The sequence below is a fragment of the Gracilinanus agilis genome, chromosome 2 (genome assembly GCF_016433145.1).
Source record: "Gracilinanus agilis isolate LMUSP501 chromosome 2, AgileGrace, whole genome shotgun sequence".
In the NCBI taxonomy this organism is placed as follows: domain Eukaryota; kingdom Metazoa; phylum Chordata; class Mammalia; order Didelphimorphia; family Didelphidae; genus Gracilinanus; species Gracilinanus agilis.
In genome coordinates this window covers 244,439,246-244,465,508 of record NC_058131.1, presented here as the reverse complement: position 1 = coordinate 244,465,508, position 26,263 = coordinate 244,439,246, and the positions used below count along the sequence as shown (strand labels likewise).

The following is a 26,263-nucleotide window of genomic DNA, read 5'->3' as shown; positions in this document are numbered from 1 at the left end:
CTGATTCAAAGTTAAGTGAGAAGAACTGGGAGATCACTTGTGCATAGTAATAGCAACCCTGTAAAGATCAACTGTGAAAGACTTAACTACTCTCATCAATGCAATAATTTGAGACAATTCCAAAAAAATCAAAAAGAAAAAATACTTTCCCATTTGAGAGAGAGAACTGATGAATTTGAGTGCAAATTAGAATATAATTCTTTTACTTTCTTTTATTTTCTTTTTTTTGCAATATGGTTACAATGGAAATATATTTTGCATGATTTCACATGTATAATTAATCAATATAATTTTGCTTGCCTTCTTAGTGGGTAGGGGAGGGAAGGAGAGAATTTGGAACTAAAAATGTAAAAAGATTGTTAAAAATAAATAATAAAATTTTGAAACTTTAAAAAGCAAATGCAAAAAAAAAAACCACACCCTAACCCACTACACATACAACAATTATTAAATAACTCATTCTGAAACCTTTTTTGTTTCATAGCCTTTAGCTGTTTCCCCACTGCCACAAAATTTCTCAATCTTAAGACTAAGTACAAATTAGAAATAGCCTGGAGGAAAGAAGCAGCTCCGGAAAAGGAAGGCTATCAAATGTCATATTTTAAAGGACTAGGTATATTTTTTTGCAGGGGCCTGTGGCATATATCTCAAAACCTTTGCTTCAAGAAGAATCAAAGAAAAGGGGCCTGCACCAGAACAAATGCCCCTAGTTTTCCCAGAGCCAGCCCACTAACAAGTGAACATCTTGATCACCTTGCAGATAACCAGGATTTGGATATATTCTCTATAGGTGTCACAGAACTAAAAGAGACTAAGGTGGTAAGCCAAGGTTTCTACATTTCATGTTGGGGGCACTCACAAAGAGGCAAAGCAGAGAGAAAGTGGTGGAAAAGCAGAAATTCAGACTTTCCCAGAAATGGAGGCTTAACCAATTTGTATCTTAACATGGATACCTTTGGTTAGTTTCCTTTAGTCAATTCATTTGGCCTATATATGCTAAGTGAATTCTTTCAGGCTATGCTTAGAAGAAAAGAAAAATTAGGGACTCCCTATAAATAACTGGAGACAATACAAGTCTAAAAAAGCTACAAATTTTGGCGGGGAGGAGATAAAAACTAAAGCCCTAAAAATATTTTTTTTTCCTAAGATATATTTTTGGAGAGTTGACCCTGGCCCCAGAAGACTGGGGCATAGGATCCCACAGGGCCAGGGTGGCAAGGAAGGGGGATGAAATCAAGGCTTCTTCTTTTTGGTTGCTTAAATAACTAAAAAAAATGTCATTCCTCAGGGTTCAGCACAACACTTGCAAACTCTAGGACAAGTACATATGGAAGTTGATAATATGGTCTTGCAGAAGGTCCAGGAGGAAGCCAGGATTGGTGAACTTTAATGATCATCTATGAAGAATCCTTAAAATACTTGTATATTGACCACAGCTGCTGAACCAACACAAGATCCTTGTCAAATTCATTTGGAATCTTTACACTATTTTTTTAAAACCTTTTCCTTCCATTTTGGAATCCATACTACATATTGGTTCCAAGGCAGAAGAGTGGTAAGGGCTAGGTGATGGAGGTTAAGTGACTTGCCCAGGGTCACACAAGTAGTTAGTGTCTGAGGTCAGATTTGAATCTAGGACCTCCCATCTCTAGGCCTGGCCCTCAAACCAATGAGCCACCCAGTTGCAGAGATAATACTTAAGGTCTACTGAGGTCCTTGGAGATCTGCTAGCTAGAATGCAAGCAAGCTTCTGTATTTTGTGAAGCTTACGCTGGACACAAAAATTACTAGTTACATCTCTGAATAAACCCAATGGTACACTACAACTCTCTAAAAACATACAAATTTTTTTGTATAGCCATGTCTACTTGATAAGTGTGTATGTTTGAATCTAGACATTAGTTTTCTTTTGTTAGCATTAAACACTTTCTTTCTCTCTCCAACCATAGGTGTCTAAGACTGTAATAGATCCTCTTTCTCCTTTCTGCACACTCTTTCCTTAATTTTTCCGCTGAAAATATCACAAGCTCTCTGCTGAACATCTCCATTTGAATCAGCATGTCAAACTCAATATGTACAAAATAGAGGGGGCAGCTGGGTGGCTCAGTGGATTGAGAGCCAGGCCTAAAGACGGGAGGTCTTCGGTTCAAATCCAGCCTCAGACACTTCCCAGCTGTGTGACCCTGGGCAAGTCACTTGACCCCATTGCCCACCCTTACCACTCTTCTGGCTTGGAGCCAATACACAGTAAGAAGGCAACTGGGTAGCTCAGTAGATTGAGAGTCAGGCCTAGAGACAGGAGGTCCTAGGTTCAAATCCGGCCTCGGACACTTCCCAGCTGTGTGACCCTGGGCAAGTCACTTGACCCCCATTGCCTACCCTTACCATTCTTCTGCCTTGGAGCCAATACAAAGAAGTTAAGGGTTAAAAAAATGTACAAAATAGAATTTATATTTCCCTTAGAAATTCATTCCTACAAAATTTCTTTATTTCTGTTAAAAGCACCACTATTATCCTTATGATCACTTAGGTTCGCAATCTTGGAATCATCTCTGACTCTTACTTTTCCCTCACTCTCAATATCTAATTAATTCCCCAGAATTGTCACTTGTAACCACAAAACTATAAGTGTAACTACAAAACATTTCTTGCAAATGTTCCCTTCTCTCCATTCACACACTCCCTATCCTATTTCAGGCCCTTATCACCTCTCAACTGGATTATTGCAACAGTGTCTACCTAGTATCCCTGCTTCAATTCCAATCTTTTCCCATCCCAAGGGAAACAAAGTTTCAAAAATAATTTTCCTAAATATGTTATGTGTGATAATACATGTATAATCCAGATTGAATTGCTTGCCAGCTCTGGGAGTGGGGGAGGGAAAGAGAAGACAATTTGGATCATATAATTTTGGAAAACTTATATGAAATTTTATTACATGTAATTAGTAAAAAAAAATTAGTGCATGAAAAGAGTTGAGGTTACACAATAAAGGAAAAAGAAGGAATATCAGGTTTAAAATAAAATGTATATATTTAAGAAAATATAAAGAAAGTCCCCAAAAGATGGGGAAATCTCTTTATTTTTCTCCTTCTTTTCTTTGGAATGATAGTGAACTACATGTATAGAATGTTGCATGTATCCACAATGTTATAGAATTTTGCTTACCTTTTTGTTATTTTAGGAGAAGGGAGGGAATGAGGGGAGAGATTCAATATGTCTGGAAATGACTGATATAAAAACAAAATGAGATGATAAAACTGAAAGGAAAAAAAAAACCATGAAGGATCTTGAAGATCCCTAATGAAAAGATAGAAATAAATGTAGTATCCAGGTAGACTCCAAATCAAGATGAACAGTTTGTTGGTAATGTGGTTTTTAAAACCCTTATCTTCTATTTTATTGATTCTAAGGCAAAAGAACAGTAAGGACTAGGCAACTGGAGTTAAGATGCTTCTATTGGAATGGAACTAGGAAATAGATTAGGGCTAGATATGCAGATCTAAGAGTCATCTGCAAAGATAATAATTGCACCCATACAAGTTGAGGAACTTACCAAGACAGAGACTGTGGCAAGAGAAGGGCAAAGGGCTCAGATCTGAGCTTTAGGGTACACACACAGTTAAGAAGAAGAATATGGATAATGATCCAGCGAACAAGGATAAAAATGAATGGTTAAACATACAGGAGGAGAACTGAGAGAGAAAAGCATCATGAAAACCCAGAGAGGAGAGAATATCTAGAAGGGCAAGATGGTCAACAGTGTCAAATGCCTCAGAGATAGCAAGAAGGATGTAGATTGAAAAGTCACTGGATTTGACAATTTAAAAATCATTGGTAACTTTAGAGAGAGTAGTTTCAATTAGGTGATGAGTTCGGCAGCCAAATTATATAGGGTATGAGAAGTTAGTGAAAAGAGAAGTGAAAGCAATGATAGAAGAAGCAAAATAAATAAAAACTGAAAATTTTTTCAGAGACTTAAACCAATAAGGGGATGAGAGATTTAGGATGTTACCTTTGTAATGCAGGATTACTGCAAGAATCTCTTGGACCCTGGTCTCATGGCCAAAAAACCGTTAGAGCTGGGACTATAAATATTCCTGGAGAACCAACTGTGGGGCAAATTTTCCTTGACCTTTCCCTTGACATCCTGCTATCCCCTGGATCTCCCCATTGGGCCCTGGGAGAAGGGAATTTGGGGGAGAACGTGGGAAATTAGTTTCCTTAGGCAGGCAGGGACAACCTTAAACCAAGCCATCACCTTATTTGTTAATCTGCTAGACCTTTCTACATCAGGGCAGTGAGATCTATCCCTGGCTGAGGGGCTGGTTCCCTCAGCCTGACCTCTACCTTCTGTGACCCTCCCCAGCACTGGCTTCAACCTTAGCAACAGTTTCCAGACCTTAACCCTCTTCCCTCAGCTTACCCTTGCCTTTAATAAACCCCTTGGCCTTTATTCAAAGAGCTTCTGTTGATTCATTATACTATCAATTAGGGCCAAGGCTGAAGAAGGAAAGATAGCTTTCCTTGGTTTCCTGAGGGCTAAATCAGGCATCCACTTTGGTCAGAAAGTGAACCAGGTTCACTTCCTGTGGGCTTAGAGTTTCTTTCCAGAAGGAAGGGGCTTTTACTCCTCCCTTCAAGGGAACTTAGAGACAGCAGGTAGGCTGACTAAAACATTTCAGCCAGGCTCACACAACCTCTGGCTGACCCAAATCATCTTGTACTAAAGAGATAGCCTCCCTGCCTAGAAGACTCAACTAGTACCATCTAGCCCTCCAATACTTAGCCTCTATTCAGCCATATTGTTCCTCTATAACACCCTGAAGGGAAAGTATAGTTAGGCAAGGGTTTTCTAAGGATAAGGGAGACAGACCTAGAAGTACTTTTAGGCAGCAAGGAAGAAGCCAAAAGAAGAGAGAAAAGATTAGGGAGACAGGATGTATGATAACAAGAACAATACATCAGAGAATAAAAGGGAATAGGCTCAAGGGTCCTATAAAGAATGGCTGGCCTTGGCAAGAAGGGTCACCACTTCATCAGGGACTAGAACAAAGAGGAAGAGACTGGCGATAACATCAAAGAGTTTTGAAATATGGAGAGGAAAGGAGGCTATTTATTAAGTGTCTGTGCAATGCACTGTGCTAATTGGTTTCTCATTCTATAAAACTCTAGCCAAGCTTCAATACAGTAATAGTCTCTGTAACTGTGTTCTATAATGCTATAATTATATTTTTAATCAGTAATTACTGTATTGCCTAAGACTGTAACTATTTCATTACTACACATGAAGCCTTATGAAGCTCTATACAAAACAATGTGGAAATGAAATATTTAGAAACAGACATATAGTTTTCTAGCAGCTATGGAGCAAGATTATTATGCAATGATCAAACTATTCATGTCTAGAGTTAGAGGTTGAAGTTGAGGTCAGATCAGTGGAAAAGTGGGAAAGAGTTTTGGCCCTCAAATAACTTAACAGTTAGAAATGGCCAGAAATGGAGTTTAAGGAAGCAATTTTGAAGAACAAGAAGTAAACAGATAAAATGAGACTATTTCAATGACTTGCAAGTGGCTATCTCTTCTATGGTTCATGACTACATAAATGTCAAGATAGAGAATAAAAGTACCCACAATTATGTCTGCCTCAGTTAGAGACATACCACTAAGGAAGAACAATGATAGGGCTATAAACTCAAACTCTATTCTTTCCCCAAAACAATCTATTCTGTTTCTATCAAAGCAAAATAAACAAAAAACCCCACTCTACTTAATTAATTACTCCCCTTTGATACTTTTTTGCCCCTCAAATCTACAAAAAAGCTTGTTTAAACATTTTCAATCAATCCTACAATTATTATCAATTACTTTCATTTAATTCTTTATTTGCTTCTTACTCTTTTATAGGTACTCCCCCTAAGAATACAATATGGAACACAGACCTGAATTCATATGAACACTTCAATGATCTATAGTTTCATTAATTATTATCTAGCTATGTTTACATTCTAACTAATTTTAAAAGTTCATTTTGCCTGCTTTTAATACATCTAATTTTTAGAAATCTTTAGATAGAATGGGTTTGAAATCCATGAAACACAAATCTTTCCCTCCTGATAAACAAAAAAATAACAAAAGTGAAAAGTGACATGCATTATCAGTCACATTCACTGTTTAAGGCCATTTTGTTCAATGATTTCAGAGAATACATTGTAGAGAATTTTTTGTATTTCCTGGGACAAATATGTTGTGTCAAAACAAAAATTATCCATAAATTTGTTTTAATACATAAGATAGCAAATGATGACTATTAATTAAATCTCCATGGGGAAGGGACTACTTAAAAAAAAATTTTTGTGGTCCTAGCAACCAACACAATACCTTGAACACAATAGGTATTTTAAAATGGTTGCTGAATGGAACTAAGTAAAGCTGACTTTATTGACATAAATAAAATCTGTCTAATACTAGATAAAAGCATTAGAAATTTAGTAAATAACAAGGTTAACTGTCAAATAGTTGCCTAAAAAGGCAAGATTATTACTCCTCTTGTCATTAGTGTTCTCTACTTCCTCAGTGAGCTATAATACAAGATAAATTAGAAATAATCACAGAAGGAAAGCACTAGAATTAAGAAGAATTGGGAAAACCATCCTGTTGAAGGTTGTACTTTAACTGGTACTTGAAGGAAATGAGGGAAGCCAAGAAGTAGAGATGAGAAAGGAGAGCATTCAATGCATGTGAAAATTCCCCAAATCTGGGAATGGAGTGGCTTGTTCAATAAACATCAGGACAGTGCTAATGGATCAAAAAGTACACCACAGGTTTAGCATAAAAAGACTAGAAGAGGGCAGATAGGTAGCCCAGTGTTAGGCCTAGAGTTGGGAGGACTTAGGTTCAAATTTGACCTCAGACATTTCCCAGCTATGTGATCCTAGGCAAGTCACTTAACCCAATTGCCTAGCCTTTGCTGTTCTTCTGTCTTAGAATTAATACATAGAAGTACTTAGATAGATACTAAGAAGATATTTAGAATTGATACTAAAAAAAAAGAAAAAAGACTAGAAAGGTAGGGAGTAGTTGGATTATGAATGAGATCAAGTGCTATTGCTTATATGAAAATCCTTCCTAATTTCCACCTACTGCTAGACTTCTCCCCCAAAATTATTTTGCATATACTTATACGTATACATGTAGTCTCCCTTGGCATAAAGTAACTCCTTGAAGGCAAGGAATCTTTCAGTTTTTGTCTTATCTCTCTCCTCCTTATCTCAGCCAAACTCCTTAAAAAAGTTGTCTACATACCTCTGACGAAGGCTAGGAGAGGCTTGGGCATGTTTGAAGGCAACTGGAAAGGAACCAGCTAATAAGAAGAGGGCAGAGGGACAATAATTGAGCATGTAGCTGGATGAAGAAGAGAGTGGGAAATCAAGTGCACATGTAGAGGGACTGACCTTGGTAAGAAAAATGGTCACCTCACAGACTGGAAGGAAAGGAGAAATTGGAAAATCATGGCAAGTGGATTTGGATTGATGAGAATAGAATAGAGAGCTCATATCAAATGGCTTCAATTTTTTCCATCAAAAGGCAAAGTCCTCAGCTAAGTGAGAGAGGGAGAAGGTGAGAGGCTTGAGGAAGTAAGAGATGGAACAGCTTCTGTAGAGAGTAAGATAGGGAATCAATTAAGAAGGAATAAAAGAACTGCCCAACAGCAGTGAGGGTCCAGCTAAGGTTGGATAACATGATTGTGTAATTTATCTAGTGTAGGTTTTTCCTCTAGCTTAATTCAGCAACTTGTAAGTAGGAGTGGAAGAGACAAATGGTGTAAATAATTTAGGCTTGAGGTTTGGCAAGGGAAGAGTAAGAAAAGAAAAGGGGTCAAGAGATTCAAGAGAACAGTGAAGGGTGGAAATGTGTAACTACTGGGTTGAGGCTGGAGAGGAAGGAAAGTGAAAGCTGAGCAAAAGTAGTGGCATGAAAAAACACTTGATAAAGTCAGAGAACAATTACAGGAGGGCTGAAATATAGGGAAAGGGGTGACAGTAGGTTATAGTCAAATAGGAGAATGTGCCAGAGTTTCAAGTAGAAAAGCACAAAAGGATTGTCCTCTGATAGTGCAGGCCCAGCTGAGTTAGATAAGATAAATTAGTAGTATATTCAGTTGTCATTGTGGTGTGACTTCAACTGTATATGAAAGCAACAAAAGAGTAAGAATATGGAAAAAAGCAAAAGGGCAAAGGGGGATAAGATCCTAGTCAGAACAGGGTAAAGAGTGACCAAGTAGAGAGTTATTAAGGCAGGGAGAGACTACAGCCTGTTTGAAGGCAGAAAGAAAAGAATCAGTTGATAGGAAGAGGTTGCAACCTGCCCACAGGCTAATGAATGAAACTGGAAGAAGAGCCATAACCCTGCTGATTTGGGTATATTATACATGACATCAGAAGATGAAGAGGATACAGAAGAAGGACAGTGAAGCCACACATCAGGGATAAACGAGAAATGGAGAGAAATAAAAGCAGATAAGAACTGAGGGCCTGAAAGTCAGGCCTAAGTGATGACAAAAAATAGTTTGAAGCAGGAGGCAGGGGAAAGAGGAAGGAAGAAGCATTTATTAAGTGCCTACTATGTGCTAAATGCTTTACAAGCATTGTTTCATTTGATTTTCACAACTACTCTGGGAGGTAGGAGCTATTAAAATCTTCATTTTACAATTAACAAAACTAAGAAAAACAGATTAAGTGACTTGCCCAGGGTCACATAACTAGGAAGTGTATGAAGCTGGATTTTAATTTGAGTCTTCTTAACTCTAGGCCCAGAACTCTATCCCCTCTACCACTTTGCTGCCTTAAAAGAGAAAGACATGGGACAGCTAGGTAGCTCAGTGGATTGAAAGCCAGGCCTAGAGACAGGAGGTCCTGGGTTCAAATCTGGCCTCAGACACCTCTTAGCTGGGTAACCCTGGACAAGTCACTTAACCCCCATTCCCTACCCTTACCACTCTTCTGCCTTGGAGCCAATATGTAGTATTGATTCCAAGACAGAAGGTAAGGGTTTCAAAAAAAATTTTTTTAATATAATAAAAGAGAAAGACAAAAAGAACAAAAGGATATGATTAGACAGGGGAGAGCTCAAGATCATGGTGGTAGCAGCTATGGGTAATGAGCTCTAAGTTAGGCCCATTCATATAAATCCCATCCATGTAAGTCATGAGAGTTAGAAAGGAGGAACTAAGATAACAGGGTGTTTAGGAAACATCAAAATGTATTCTGAAGTCTCTGTAGTAGATAGACCAAAGTTGGCACAAAGAAGACAATGAGCCAGATCCTGAACTCCTTGAAAAAAGGAGGGTGATCTGGAGGCTGATGATTAAAACAATAATATAGACGGGGAGAGGTAGATAGCTTAAAATAAGAAATGTAGTCAGTTCTGTTTGAAAAATATTGAGAATATAGAAAAATTGCACCACTTCACAACAACTCCTAAGCTGCAATCTTTCTCACATTCGCTTCCACAAACTTCAGGTCTTTTACAAGGTAAAACACCATATTTACTGTATATTTTTGGGTGCAGTAACAGCTATGGGTGAAGGAAAATTGGTTCAGTGGTTTGACCTCCTTCTCCCACCCCAAGCCCAGAGTTCCATCCTACCCAACCTTGAGCTTGAGGTTGAAGACAGACTGTAGTCAAAGATGTGCCACTATTTATTGTAACATTTATATATTTCTTAACCATTTAATGGGTAGAACTGTGCTACCATTTTTATTAGGTTCCTATCTTCCTTTTTTGAGTCAGCGATGACATTTTTGAGCATTATTCCACTAAGCCCATTTTCATTATATGCTCTGTGGTTTTCAGTGTACAAATTTGCATAGTATGGTATTTGGGGGGAACTCAAATGTCAAATTATACTAAGGTAAGAGAGAGAGAGAGAGAGAGAGAGAGAGAGAGAGAGAGAGAGAAAGAGAGTCTAGAAACAGGATGTTTCTAGAAACAAAAAGTATCTCTATTCCACTTGTCCCAATAGGTTTGAGAGGCTCCAGAGGGAGCACCCAATACTAGAGATGTTGGCCAGAGATGTAGTATCTTTGGAAGGAACCAAGTGTTCATGGACTCTAGAAAATTAAAAGTATGATGAGAAGAAATCTAAGATGAAGGGAAGTCTGTTAACAATAGAATTGGGGTTCTAGTAGGAAAAAGAAAAGAGGAAATTTATATAACTTTACATATACATTCTCTCATTTGATCTTGAAAACAACCTTTTGAGATGCATATCATCATCTCCATTTTATAAATAAGGAAATTGATGGTTTCACAGCTAATAAATGTCAAAAGCAGGATTCAAATTAAATTCTCTCCTGAACCTGAATTTGCCTCTCTTTACACCACACCAAACTTGGTCCTAATTCCAGTTCTGCCATCAACTCATTTGTGGGACACTGGATAAAACAACTTCTCCTTCCTGGGCCTCAGTTTCCTCATTTATACAAAGAGAGTAGGTTAGATTCAGCTCTAAATTTAATAATTCTACAAATTAACTGGGTTTAATATAGAGAAACATTGTAGCACAATGTATATAAGGCCCAAGTAAGACCTATATTCAAGTTTTCCTTCTTACATATGTACTAATAGTGTAATTGTGGACAAATCTTTAAAAATCTTGGTGCCCTAAATAATGCTCTAAAGTTTTAAGTTACAAAAGGATTTCCAATTTGCAAAGGTAGAGTGGGGTTTCTAAACCAAGAATTCCTTACATTAATGAAATTATAGTTATGGACTTTCCCCTCCAAAAGGTCATCAATTTAAACTGAATTAATATCATTAATAACTTTAATTTAAACAGATTTTAACTACTTACCTAGGGAGACAACTGCAACACTCTCTGGTAGGAAATGTAGTCTGTATCTGATCAATAAATGCACCAATATGATGCAAATAGCTGTTCAAGGGAAGTTAAAAACACTGTTAACAATGGCCAATTTCTAGCAATCATTTAAAGGTGACTAAAAATCTGGTAAAATATACAACATATAATGTCAATTTTTTTTATCCCTTACCTTCATTCTTAGAATCAATACTGTGTATTGGTTCCAAGGGAGAAGAATGTTAAGGTCTAAAAAATGGGGGTTAAGTGCCTTGCCCATGATCACACAGCTAGGAAGTGTCTGACAACAGATTTGAACCCCCAATCTCTCATCTCTAGGCTTGGCTCTCAATTAACTGAGCTAACTAGCTGTTCACAATTTTAAATGTTTTAAAAATTATTGAAAATAGAATAAAACTATCATTTTGACCTCAACATGGGTTTCATTTTCCCATAAAACCTGGCTCATATGAAACCTAAGTAAAGTGTACAATCAGTGCTATTTTTCAGTGCACACAAACTTCTTTCCTTTCAAAAAGATCTCACTTTAGAGAGATCACATAACATAGTATAACACATGATGAGTTATGAACTGACCAATGGAAAAGTGATTTTAAAAAATATTTCTGAATTTGTTATATTTATGAATAATGATGATTTATAAGTTCATAGTTCTTCAGGTTTGTAGATCATATTGCACAGGGTGTATATAGTAAAATATAGCCCCAATAAGTGAATGTCAAGACCTGGAGACATCATGTATATAGATTGTTATTTATAAATGGAAAAGTGATTTTTAAAAGCTAGAAACATAATTTTGTTCCTAATTTTAAATTGCTTGGCTACTAAAATCTAAGTAAATACAGTTGTAATAGAATACAGAGAAACAAAGATATTATTCTATTACATTATATAGCATCTTTTTATTAGAAATAATCCTTTGCTTTCCTTGTTTTTAACTAAAGCAAACAAATAACCAATAAATCAGTTGCTGACACACATCAACTAACATTTTTGTGATTTTTTTTTTTAAACTTTTACCTTCTGTCTTGGAGTCAATACTGTGTATTGGCTCCAAGGCAGAAGAATGTTAAGGGCTAGGCAATGGGGGTTAAGTGACTTGCCCAGAGTCACACGGCTAGGATGTATCTGAGGCCACGTTTGAACCTAGGACCTCCCATCTCTGGGCCTGGCTCTCAATTCACTGAGCTACCCAGCTGCCCCACATTTTTGTGATTCTAACACCAAAGGAAAGAGGGGAAATAAATCAACACGAATGTTATATATCTCACAATTTAACACAATGGTAATTCTCAAAATACAATCCTCCCAATTCATAAAGAAGTAATTGAAAAAAATAATATTAAAGCATGGATTTGTCAATTCCAACAATCTACATCTACTTTATCAGTTAAAAAATGTTGATCATTGCCAAGTATAAGAGTAATAAAAATGGTATACAGGCATTATTATGGCCTAACGTTCTAAAAAATCAGTATAGACTGCTAGCCAATTGTTAAAGGGTTAAAAATATACCCATAAACACATAAGAAAACCCACAGGTGCTCAATCTTACAATTTTGACAATCTTTCTTAAGACCCTAGAAACAAGTTATAACTGAAGGAAAGTATATGCTATGCATACCCATTATACTTTTATCCAGCAATATCTCTGACTTGCAATCAAATTATCTCCTTTTCTTTATCATAATTTGTGACCCACAGTGATCAACGGCACAAAAAAACCTTGCAATTTATTTTCTGGCCCAATTTAAACAGCAGAATAAGGGCAATGAGATGACATACAAGGTGAGACTCTCACTCTTCACTGCCCATGCTAAAATGTTCTAGTTTCCTTCCATTCATTATGGTTCATGAATTTAGTGCAATGACACATCACCTCATATAGAGCACTCTTTTTTTAAGACCTTAGATATATCTCATTTAAACCTCTGATCAGAAGTAAATAGGCATAATGTACAAATACAGATACAAGATAAAATTTTCCCAATTCATTTAAAAATTCTTAATCCATTCTACCGGCATACACTAGCATTCCAGGAAGCAGTTAAGTTAAATTCATTAAGTGTTTCTGGATACACAAGTTAAAAAAAGTAGAGTTCAAAAACAAGCAAATGAACAAACTCCCTAAAATACCCTACTTGATATTAAATGTGATTTTGGAAAGACATTTGAAGATCTGATTACCCTAGGGAAAAAGGTAGCACCATATAAATTAAACCAAACACTTTTTTGGCCTAACAAAGGTATAAAGCATAAGTAGATTTTTTGTTTTAATTAGTCAGCAAGCTGTGGAAACCAGTTTTGTGGTCTTTGGCATAAGTTCATTTTAAATATTCAATTTAATAAATTCTACTAAATAAACATTAAACATTTTACTATATTAAACATTTTATTAAACATTTACTATAAATAAAGCCAATCTTAAAATTTTACCTCCTTTTTCCCACCTCCACCCCTTTATGGAGAAATAATGAAGGATGGGCATAATTTTTACCAAAAAAAATTATTTTTTCTGATCCCTCTTTTATAATCTTTAACATATCAAATTGCCTGCAACATTAAATAGAATAATGATCCTCTTTGGCCTCAAAGGAATTATGTTCCATCTTCATATTGCATTTCAACAGAAATATTCTCTTGAATTTCTTAACTACTATACAAGAAATGCTATCTAAAGAGATTTACAAATAGAGTTATTGATGTTTATTAAATCCAAATAGAATTCAGAGAGGTATTTTGTATTTGTATTCTAAGCTTTCAAATAAAACTATTATATTACCAAGACTCAAGCCATTTCTGAAATATAGTGATAATGAACAAAAAGACACTGCACATTTATCTGAAACATAGCATCCGGGCAAAGCACAACAAAGATGTCCATTCTGGCCTTGTATTCCCCTGAGAGAATGTAAGTTGGCTAGAAATATAAATAAAGCACCAAAGAAGGGAGAAAATTTTAAATTCCACCTTTCCTTAGCCACCAAGAGGCCATGGCATTTTCTCTTCAGACCAGAGTCAAACTGTAATTTGTATCATTACTCTACCTAACTAAAAGTTTTGTACTTTTCATCAACTCTCTCACTCATCATTCTTGATTCTAAATAATCATGTGTTATTTCAATAAGGATTTTGAATCATCTCTTTCTATTTCTTCAAGATACCCTGTGAGCAGACATTATAAAACACCTCTAAAAAGGCTAAGTAGTATTTCATAAAGGAAAATAAATGACAGATTATGAAGAGATCAGCTTTTGTTGAGAGTAGAAAAAACTTGCCCTTACCACTCTTCTGCCTTTTGAAACCAATATCGATTCTAAGACAGATGGTAAGGGTTTGTTTTTTGGGTTTTTTTTTAAACACATCTGAGCAAAGGAGAACAAACATAAGTATTTTCCATACAGACACAATATTTCAAATAAGTAAAGAATATTATTTCAAAATTCACCTAAAACAAGTAGACTAAAGAATATAGTCATGCCACTGGATTGCTCTTCTTGCTGAGCTTGCTCTCCAGTTTGGACTGGAAGGATAGGTTTGGCAGGAGTTGGAAGCACCAATTTGGTAGTGATGGCCAGGGTGGTATGTAGGGTTATATTGGGACCCTCATGGGTTGTGTTGAGGTACCTGTCAGAAGACATAAACCAAACAGATAAAAAGAGAATGCTTCTCTCTAAGGTATAAACACACAATGATGAACTATTAAATAAGCAGTTGAAAGAACAAGTTTTACAAGGCCAGCTTGTTATGGTTACCCACTACAACATCCTAGGACCATAAATTTTGAGCTGGAAGGAACCTTAAGAGGTCATCTAACCCTATTTTCTTGCTTTAGAGTTAAGGAAACTGAGACATAGAGAGGTTAAATGACTTGCCCAAGGTCATATGCCATTTTATCATTACAACCAAGGCACCTTTAAGAGCAGCCTGGAAATACCACCAAATTAGAAGATGAAAACAGCTAGGTGACACAGAATATAGAGCACCAAGCCTAGAGTTAGATACATCTGAGTTTAAATCCAACCTCAGACACTTTGTTGCATGTATAACCTGGTACAAGTCACTTAATCTCTCTGCGTCAGTTCCTTCATCTGCAAAATGGGAATAAAAAAGCATTCCCCTCCCAGAGCTGTAAAGATAAAATGGATATTTGTAAAATGCTATATAAATGATAGTTACAACTATTACTAAAGTAATATAAAAGTATATATTATGCCATTGGCCATAGTCAACACAAAGTGTATAAACAAAACGCTTTCCACTTTTGGAGGGGAAAAACAAAAAAAGAAAACTGGAGTATTTTTTATTTTCTACATCTATTTAGCCTCTTCGCAAAATGTCTCCATGTTGAAGAGACAACTCTGAAAAGCTGTGACATAAAGAATGGTATCAATGTTGCATTCAGAAATTTATCTCATAAATCTGGTTTCAAGACATGTGTCTTCTACTTCCTGCCTACTGGCAAGTATACAAGTTACTTGAAAATATAATTGTAGTGAAATGGAAAGAATTCTACCCTTTAAGGAAGGAGGCTAGGTTCAATCTCACAGAGAAACTAATAGCCATATGACATTGGATAAGTTATCATGCCCAACTCTCTGGGCATGGGAAGTCCTGGGTTCAACTTTGGTATAAGACACTTCCTAGCTGTATGACTCCGAGCAAGTTACTTAACCTTCATTGCCTAGACTTTACCACTCTTCTGCCTTGGAACCAGTATACAATAATGGATCTAAGATGGAAGATAAGGGTTTAAAAAAAAAAAGGCTGGATAACATTATACTTTGCATTAGTGTAATAAAACTTTAGAGCTTTGAAGAACTTCAGAAATCAACCCCTTTACTTTACAGATAAGGAAAATGGGGTCTACAGAAGTTAAAAAAGATTTGTCCAAGGGCACAATTTAGACACAGAAAAAATCTTGGGTTCTAGAACTCCAAATCTATTAGTCAGCTAGGTGGCAGCATTGCATAAGAATGCTGAACCTAGATTAAGTTCAAATCCAATCCTAGAAATTTAATAGCTCTTGGGCAAATCATTTAAACTATTTACCTCAACTCAAAAATGGGAATAGTAATAGCACCTACCTCCTAGGGTAGTTGAGAAGAATAAAATGAGGCAATTGTGTAAGCACCTGAGCTATATAAATGCTAACCTCTATTATTACTATTATTCCTTCCCTGACACTCCACAACCAACTCTCAATATCTACATTCAAGGGTCAGAGCCAGAAATGGGCTTTTTTTAAACCTTAATATGCAGTTATATAATTGTGTGGACACTGCTGCTTCTCTTCAAGCCTGATTTTCTTTTGTAAAATGAGGATGTTCTTGCACTGGAAGTAATAATGGTAGCCTATACTGATAACTTGCAAGCTTTAAGGTTTCCAACTTTTACATACATCATCCCATTGAAATCTCATATTATGAGGTGCCTTGTCATTATTAGCCTTATTTTACAAATAAAACTTTATGAGGTTAAAATGACTTGCTCAGTCACAGTAAATTTCTCAATTGGATTTGAACCCAGGTTTTCCCCTTTCCAAATTCAATTTTTCTAACCACTGTGAGACAGAGAGCTCGGGATCTAATCCCAGGTAAATCACTAAATGATTTTGGGCGAGCGCTCTGACCAAGCTCAGTGAACAAGATTTTCAGGAGGAAAGCCCAAGGTGGTGCTCCTCCTTTCCGGAGACCGGGGTAGGGGCCTCCTAGCACCATCCCCGCAAAGGGTAACAGGATCTTATTAAAAAAAAAAAAAGGCAGGGGTTGTGAGGCCCGGGACCTTGGGGGAGGGACGAAAGAATAGAAATGTTCCCTCGGTAAGTGGGCCTAAGTTTCCACATTTGTCAAAGGTCAGGTCTGGGAGGAAGGAGGTGACCTCGACCCTCCACACAGAGAAAGGGAGGGGCCGCCAACCAAAGGTCTGCGGCTGGGGGCGGGGTCGCCACCCGCAGACCCCAGGGGCCGCCAGTCACGAGCCCAGGCTGGGGGCTGAAGGCCACACCGAGGATGCGGCCGGACTGCCCCGCCCCACTCCAGCGAGGGCCTCACCCCCACCCTGGGGGCCCATAGCCCCTCCACCTCCCGGAAATCCCACTCACTCCTCTTCCGCCATCTTGTCCCCCATCCTGCGGATCCACCGCGGCCACCGAGAGCCCGCAGTAGCGCGGGGCTAGTGGGCTGCCTAGGGCTTCCGGTGGAGGGGGGCGGGGAACCGAGAGAGGAGCCGGATGTGGGAAGGCACCGGGCTGGGAGAAAGAGGGGAAGGCTCCTCTTTCCTTTCGTCTCTCTGGTTCTCGCTGGGGCTGAGGAGAGGAATAGGGAGCGGGAATGGGTGGGGGTGAGGGGAAGGCACATGACTTGGTGACCACGTGGCTGCCTGTAAGGCGTCCTGGGCGGTGGGTTACTTCATTCTTCTTTCGACTTTCCTGACCTAGCGATGTGCCATTTACCCTAGATGAGACTAAGGAAAAACTGGGGGGCGGGGAAGGCCATGTTCGAGGACTCGTGATTCATTCATTTTGTCCTTAGCGTACAAACTCCTTTAACATAAATGCCCTTTAACCACGATTAGTTAATACACTGTCAACATGGAATCTAGAGTCTCCAACTTGTGGCTTAGTGAGATCTGATGAACCCCAAGTTTAGAAATAGTTTGTAGGCTGGAGACCCCCAAAGCTTGTGCTTGTTCCCTGTTCCCGTGAGAATCCACCCTGAAGGGAATCTCAGGCTAGCAGTTGCAGACTGAATAATGGACCCTAGGGTAAATGCTAAATAACCCTTTCGCCTTAGGCAGTCTTCCCCTTTGTATCAGAGACCTTACCCATGGGGACACACCTGGGCAGGGACCATCCTTTAGTATCCTTTGTATAAGCAGCCCCTTCCCTTACACCCTAGCCTCTAGCTATGATTCCTTTCCCAAACTTGATTGTATTCTGTCGGTATAATGTCAATCATCTCTCCGCGCCCCTGGATCTTCCCAAATGGTATATAAGTTCCCCAATTTCCTTTGTTCTGGGGAGTCGTCATCTAGAGCGGTGTCACTCCAAGGGGGATCAGGGAGCAGAGCGAAGCAGTTCTTAAGACTCTGCACAAGGCGCAGCTCTGCAAAAGAGGCCAGGTAGCCCTCATCCCCCTTTCCTTTGATTAAAGAGTGATTTTATGACTATTTAATAGTTCTGTGTTTTTTCTAAGTTAACAACACATTTGTCAGCATGGTGGTATTTTGAATCCAGATCTTCCCCGCTCCGAATTCAAGAGCTCTATCTCTGCCGGGAGATGAAAGGAGAGTTGTCTTTGCCACTTAACTAGTTACCTTGACCGTGATCTGGTCACCTTCCTCTTTGTCAACTCCCATCTCCGACAATTTGGTTAAGTGCCGTTTAACCTGAGGGCTGAGAGAAAAGCCTTTCCAAGGGTCTCATTCCTGGTTCTGTGGCTGGTATTCCTAGGGCCAGAGGCTGGCTAAAAGGTGTGGGATGCTGGGAGGGGCACTTTACAATCTCAGCTCATAGAATGTGAAAACCAGGAAGGATGTTAGAATGAATCCTTTTTGCCCATTCCCACCTATAAAAAGTACCTATATACCTATATAAAGTATCTAAGATCACACAGTCACTTAACCCAGACTTGGCAAATCCAGTGAAATTGCTACCAGGCAACTAGCTCACTTCATAGACCCTTTTAGCACATACTAGCTTCATGATTTTTAGTAATTTACTTCAGCTTCGTTTCAGCTTACTCATCAGTAGAATGGGCAATCAATGAAATGAGATTTAAAAAAAAACAAAAAACTTTTTCTGTGTCCCCCAGTGGAGGATGATTCCACTTAGACCTCACATGGCATTTTTCTTGCTGTATTGAACCGTACTTCCATAATAATTGCTAACATGTTATAGCATCTATTATGTGCGTTTGCTAAACATTTTACAAATATTATTTGATTTAATCTTTACAACAACCTTGAGAAGGGGTTGCCATCCCTATTTACAGATGAGGAAAATAAGGTACAAGCAAAGGTTAAGTGATTTGCTCAGTACTACAGGGCTAGTGTGTGAAGCTGCATTAGAACTTTTTGTTTTCCTCAAAAAGGCACCTTTATTCATTGTATATCATTTAATCTTCCTTTAATATACTCATCATGTAATATTATTAGTGTAATGAGATTCTAGTACTGATATTTCCTACTTGTATAGACAATTCTAGCACGGCTTTGAATTTCCCACAAATCTAGGGAGGCCTGGTGCTTAGTAGAGAAGATCGTGTTGTCGACATGGAATCTAGAGACCCCAAACTTGTGGCTTAGTGAGATCTGATGAACCCCAAGTCTTAGAAATAGCTTGTAGGCTGGAGCAGGGAGCAGAGCAAAGCAGAGTTCTGACTACTTCTCAGTTTATTTTGCTGGATAACCTTCCTCTTCTTACCCTTTTTTTTTTTTTTTTTTGAAATGTTGAGTTTGAAATGCCTTTGGGATATCCATAGAGTTATCTAGGAGATAGTTGATAATATAGGGTTATAATTTAGGAGAGAGATTAGAACTAGATTTATACTAGCCACTAGCACTCCAAGAGTACCTAGGGTTAAAGGGAGAAAGGTTTAATCTTAAAACTAAGCTACAACTTTTCTTCTTCCCCCACCTTCTGGTTGAATAAGAATGCTGACAAACCCTTTTGTTTATCTAAAAACAAGCTTCTTAATACAGAGAGGCAGAGAAAAGAGGATGCTCACTCTTTAGCCATTTTAGAGGTCTCCAGACTTCCCAAGTCTGGAAGGCACTCCTCTTACCCTGAGTGAGACTGGAGCCCTCCAGTCAGAGAAGTTTTGGAAAAGGATGGTAGGAAGAGCATAAATTGGAATACCAGGAGGAAGTGGGGGAAGGGAGCAGTTTTCTGGAATTCCAGAGAAGTTGTGCATAGCCCTGGCTCTTAACAGAGAAGACAAGGTAATTGGACACATGTGGCTGGAAGCCCTTTTTTTTTCCTCTGGCCCACTTTTTATTTAATAGTTAAAAATTAAGATAGTGTCAACCTAGAAAAACACAGAACCATTAAAGTAGTCATAAAAACCAAGTCTTTAATCAGGAAAGAGATAGGTCCAAAATAATCAGCCCCTACACCAAGCCAGACACCAAAATGCTACACAGTCAAAATCCTAGGGCTCTGGGGGCAGCATTGATCCTCCCAGAGATACTGCCCCCAGAGCCCTAGGATTTTGAATAATAGAACTTGGGGAATTTATTCCTTTGGGGAACTGAGGACTGGGAAGTATGATTGACTTTATCTGGCTACAAGGAAATGAGAGGACTTAAGACAAGATTATCTGGGAGAGGCTGATAAATAGATACAAAAGGAAAGGATCCAACCCAGGCTGGGCTACCTGGAGTGGACTTTAATACAAAGGGAGAAACTACTAAGACAAAAAGGGTACTTAACATTTGACTTCTACCAGTCCCACCTAAACTGGGATTCATTAAGTACTTTTAGGTCTATTGTTCAGTCCTAAAGGGTGAGTCTGGGACTTCCTTTGGGGTGAGTTCTCAGGGGTAAAATTAGGGTTCCCCCCCAAAAAAAGTTGACAAGAGTCTCCAGAAAATTTTAATCTTTATGGTACATGAGTCTTGGCATAACCATAATCACTGAACCCATGGCAGTTGATGAAAACATCAAAGGATAGAAAAAGAAATGACTTTAGGATTGATTGTCTTAGAGGACATATAAAGGGGAGAGGGAGCTAATGAAGTACTTCATAAAATGGGTCCAGACACCCAGAAATTCAATAATTGGAACCTTTATTGATTTTAAAAAATCTACCAGCTGGGACAGCCTTCCCTAATGGAAACTGTTTCAGACTGACATTACAAGACAGTTTATATAAGTTGTAAGATACAAGGCTATTTCCTTTCACGTGCAGGTTATTTGTCAATCAAGCAAAAAAACAAAACAAAACTCATCACAAACACAGGTGTATGTGGTCAGTGCTAAGTGGATAATACTTGGGTCACTCAGGGGTAATATACTTTTCACATGTACCTAATCACTTATCTATAGTTAGCTATGTGTTACCTTGCATTCCATCCTGACCTGTTTGTTTGTCCTGATGTCCCTTTATTGGTCATAGGATAATTGGATTCTGGCCCACCACCTGCATAAGTTGCTTGACCTGGAGGGACTAGGTCAGTTTCCTAAATAATGCAAGAATGGATTAATCTACTTCATCTATTTCAATTCTACTTTATTCTCTAACCTATTTCATTTATTCAGACTACTTCATTCCCTCCTCTTCTTGTTCATAAGTCAAACCCTTGACTCATCAGATAAAGGAGAGTAATGTGACTGCAGGACCAAAAGTTTAATAGCCTAAGATGCTGCTAGATATAGGTCTTGAGACAGTTGATCAGGCAGGGTCCTATTAGAAGACCTACTCTTACTAATAAGAGTGGTCCTGCAAGGGCCGTGATTAGGGTGGTCAACAACGAAGACCAAGAGAAAAGACTAGAATACCAGTTGGTGGGCTGAGTATTAGTCCATTCCCTCTCTTGTATCCTCCCTCAGAGCAGAGCTAGGGATTCCTGTACAACTCCAGAATGAGTGGCATAAAAACAGCAGGATTTTCCCAATGCAAAACAGAGTCCACCCTGCTTAAAGAAAAGGAGGTCCAGTCCTCACCTATTTTGGAGAACCATTTCTGCCAGAGAGGACAGTAACTTTTCCAAGAAATTAACAGAGGTTTCTAGTTCAGTAACGTCTAAATCAGTAATGGGCAAACTATGGCCCGCAGGCCAGATGCAGGCCCCCTGAAATGTTCTATCCCACAGCATGACATTATTCCTAATCTGATGAATATAATGAGTAGGATACAATACAATGAAACTTCAAAAGAGTTGCCTTAGAAACAGACTGACAGATGAGAATTTCCTTTCCTTTGGCCCCCTTTTTAAAAAAGTTTGCCCATCACTGGTCTAAATCAATCTGGTGAGAGAGAGACTGGAAATCTGGTTTCCCTGAACCAGGGCAGCAGTGCTTAGAGCTGCAGTTCCTCCTATACCCAGCCCTACCAAAATTGGGATGAGAATGGGCACTCTTTGAAGCCAGACAAGGCCCATCAGGTATTCACCAGTCTGCATCCCTTCAAAGTGTTCTCTACCTCCTTCACCTGAATAATAGTAAACCTGGGGAATAATATGAACTAGGATGCAAATTATGGGGTTACCTGCAGCATCCCTTGTTCTTAAGGTATGAGGGGATAGGCCGGGTGTGAGGACTGTAATATAGGAAAACCATGTTTCAGGTGGGACTTTCCAGTACCAAATCTCATAAGGGTTAGAGTTAGGTGCATTGATGATGTTAACACAGTGAGGAGCAAGAAACAATCTATTAAAATCTGTCCCAGACTCCATAAAACAAGTGCCATTCCCTTGTAAATCCTCTAAGGTAAGAATCGGCTCATGTCCCCACTTATATTGGGCTTTGGCCTCAACATCAGTGATCATGGCAATATACAAGGCATTGGGGTGGAGGGGAACTGAAGGAGTCAGGACCCCCTGGGCCCCAATACCAATGTAATATGGTGGTGGAGGGCTCAAAGAAAGCCAACAGTCCAATGTTGTCTGGGGGCTGCTGACATTCAAGAAGGTGAAGATGATTGTGAGTATAGTGATAAGAGATTGCTCTCTTTGAGGGCACTTTATGGCAATCTCAATTGGTCACCCAGGTGCAGAGGCTGTGGGGGTAGGTACAAGCCCCAAACCCACAAGGATTCCTGGTTCTAGCCAACAGGTGAGGGTGGCACTTTATCAGCTATTTGCTGCACCATAAATTCTATCCCTGGATCCCTGCCATCCATCTCCAGTCTAAGTCCCCATGCTAGTGGCCAGCCTGCATCTGCTGGGTCTCTGATTGTTAGAGCAAGCAGATTTCTGGAACCAATGGGGGCTTGCCAGCCCATGCTCTGCGCCCTTTGGAGTATGACATTGAGGTCTTTTTTTTTTTCCTTTTAACCCTTACCTTTCATCTTGGAGTCAATACTGTGTATTGGCTCCAAGGCAGAAGAGTGGTAAGGGCTAGGCAATGGGGGTTAAGTGACTTGCCCAGGATCACACAGCTAGGAAGTGTCTGAGGCCAAATTTGAACCTAGGACCTCCCATCTCTAGGTCTGGTTCTCAATCCATAGAGCTACCCAGCTATCCATCATTGGAGTCTTTCTGATGCCACAGGGCAATGGTTTTACAATCCCAGTCTGCGCAGTGGAATTCTCCTGGTCTATTACATGAAGATGGTCCTATGGATGGGCAGGCATAGATGGGGGTCTCAGCTAGATACAGAGTCCCAACTGTAGTCGTGCATGAAAGGGTATGGAAGGGATCTTTATAATCGCTCCTTAATAAATCACACAGATCAAAAATAATTTTTTGGGCCTTCCCTTTTGCAAGGGGGGAAAAGGGGGTTTTGGTTGAATATATTAAAAGGTTTGATTGCCAGGGAATTGAGGTTATTCTTAATTGGGAATTGAAAATTATTCAAGTCAAAATGACTTTTATGGAAATTTATTTACAAATAAGAAGAGAGAGAAAAATTAGGAAATTTAGTGAGAGGATAAGGTAAGATAATTAACCTGACTAAATAATTTGCTTAGGTCCCTGGTTTAAACCAAGCATATCTAACTAGTTCTCAACTGGAAAAAGGGCAAGCCTTGAGCCAAGGGCTGAGGCCCAAAGGCTCTGGAGACATATGAAGCAAAAGCTTCAGTCACAGAGTCTCTTTTGAAAGGGAAGTTCAGGAAGAGTTAGTCTTTAGACTCACCACGTGGAATTCCAAGGTCTCAGGGTCCAGGGCTCCTCCACACCCAAGCAAGAACCAGAAGAACCCCTGACTCACTCAACTCTCTCTTTTTAAAGAGGCCTCTTTTGCATCACTTCCTGTGGCTTTCTCTTAGTTTTCATGTCCAATCACAACAGATGCTTTTCTTAGGACTACCCAGGAGGCAGCCAGTAAATTCTGATTTGTTACTCACTCTAGTACACGTGGGTTACAGACTTCCTAACTTGTGAGTTAAGTGAAGATGTTTTTACCTTTGGTGATTAAATCTAAAGACAGGCAGGGTAGATTTAATCTCATTATCACATCTTCCTGGGTCATTCTGGCATTAGCCACTTCCTTTCTATCCCCTGGCCTACTGACCACTCATTGGTAGTGAATTACCTGGAAGGGTAGACTAACTTCCCAAATCCCCCAAAATACAAATCCAAACATACCCCCAACCCATTCTCCCTTCCCCATAGTATTCAATGTCGACAAATCTTTAGGGGATCTGAGGTTCTGGTAGTCATCCACTGCTCTGCTCCCTGCTCCACTGCCCTTGGTTTAACTGGTTTCACTTGAGACATGTGGATCCAGCTCTTCTTCCCTGACACCTTAACAGCCATTGGGGTGGTTAATATTATCATGTAAGGTCCAGTCCACCATGGTTCGAGAGCCCCTGAGGGGATCTTCCGAACCCACAAAAGGTCTCCTGGTTCACCTGTAAAAGGGGGCAGGTTATGTTTGGGGGCTGAAGGGTGGGCAGCTTGAACAGTTTGATTAATGGTTTTCCTGAGCTTGTCCAAAGCTTTTAGGGAAGAGAACAGATATTGGTTATTGTATCCAGTCAAGCTTTCTAGTCTTAATTTAGGAAGGAGGAGTTGGGGTTGACTAAACAGAATTTCAAAAGGGGTAATACTTTGTACATATGATGTGCAATAAGCCCTCAGGAGGGCAAAGGGGAGGAGGCTTACCCAATTCTCACAAGACTCTAGGACCAGTTTTGTCAGGGTCTCTTTTAATGTGTGGTTCATTCTTTCAACCTGTCCCAAACTTGGGGCTGAAATGCACAATGTAATTTCCAATTTATACCCAGAGCCTCGGCCAATTGCTGGGTCCAGGCAGGTCCATTATCTGATCATATTTCTAGTGGGTGCCCAAATCTAGGAATGATCTCCAATATTAATTTCTTAACTAGCACCGAGGCAGTCTCATGTTTTATTGGATATGCTTCCACCCATCCTGAAAAAGTAGCTACCAGGGACTAAAAGATACTTGTACCCATATTTCCTGGCTTAATTTCTGTGAAATTGACCTCCCACTGTTCTTCTGGCTCCCAGCCCTCCCAACCTGGTGCCCCCTAGTTCCTTTGGTCCCCCTTTTTGATTAACTTGTATATATGCTTCACATCTGGAAGTGATATCTTTGCAGACTCAGTGCATATTATGGAAATATAAGTCTCTGTCCAGCATGTCCCTCATTTCTGTGCCTCCTATATGTGTGGTCTCATGTATTCTTTTTGCTAGTTGTCTCCCCACTACTTCTGGCAAAAGGTCCTACCTTCAGGCAGGACCAGCTATCTGTCTGGATTTGAGGTAGCACCTAGCCTCTTACCGTCAGGAGAGTAATGAAGGACTGGGGGATCTCATAGCACATCCATGGGCAAGGCCTGAATAGGTGACACTGGCTACAAGGCCACAGTTCACGTCGACTTGTCAGCCAGGTGATTATGTACGGCTTCAGGGAAATTGCCCTTCTGATTTCCCTTATAATGGATGATGGCAAGATGAGATGGAAGCCACACAGCCTCCAGGAGGGCCAGAATTTCAGGGCCATTCTTGATATCCTTGCCACCAGAAGTGAGGAATCCCTGTTCCTGGTATAATGCCTCATGAACATGGACAGTGGCAAATGCATATCAGCTATCTATATAATGTTAACAGACTTCCCTACTCCCCAGGGCAAGGCCTGTGTCAATGCAATCAGTTCTGCTACTTTGGTCAAGGTCCCATGTCCCAGGGACTGTGCCCAAATGACCCTTGGAGGCTCCACCACCATTGCTCCAGCATAACATATCCCATCTCATACAAAGCTGCTACCATCAACAAAAGGGGTTTGGGTAGCCTTAGACAAGGGAACATCAGTCAAATCAGGGCACAGACTGGTTAGGGAGTCAAGAATTTGTAAGCAATTGTGGGTCACCCGTTTCTGGGAGGAGAGTTGCTGGATTCAAGGCTTCAGTCTTAGAAAAAGTCACTGGTGGGGGGGTTAAGCAGGAAAGCCTGATACTGAGCAATACAGGCATTAGAAAGCCATTTCTGCAGAGGACTTCTGAGTAAGGACTCTACTGAGTGTGGTGCTGTCACAACCAAATCTTGGCCAAAAGTAAGCTTTGAGGCTTCCTTGACTAAGGTAGCTGTAGCAGCTACTGCTCGGAGGCATTAGGCCACCCAGCTGCCACAGGATCCAGTTTCTTAGATAGATAGGCCACTGGCCTCCACAATAGTCCAATGGACTGGGTAAGGACTCCCACTGCCACCCACAGGTTCAGGAGCCCAAGGACAGGGGCACTCACCAAAGCTGCT

At 39.6% G+C, this 26,263-nt stretch overlaps 1 protein-coding gene across 1 annotated transcript in view; it reads right to left on the bottom strand.

The window, feature by feature from the left end:
* Window positions 1-17,011, bottom strand: part of SLC9A8 (solute carrier family 9 member A8) — a 91,308-nt gene extending 74,297 nt beyond the window's left edge. The window contains exons 1-4 of the mRNA XM_044663822.1: window positions 16,986-17,011; window positions 15,970-15,972; window positions 14,331-14,509; window positions 10,856-10,936 (exon numbers count right to left, since the gene is read on the bottom strand). Of these exons, the coding sequence (XP_044519757.1) occupies window positions 10,856-10,936; window positions 14,331-14,509; window positions 15,970-15,972; window positions 16,986-17,011 (289 nt within the window). The remainder of the gene's footprint in view (window positions 1-10,855; window positions 10,937-14,330; window positions 14,510-15,969; window positions 15,973-16,985) is intronic.
* Between the last annotated feature and the right edge of the window lie 9,252 nt (window positions 17,012-26,263).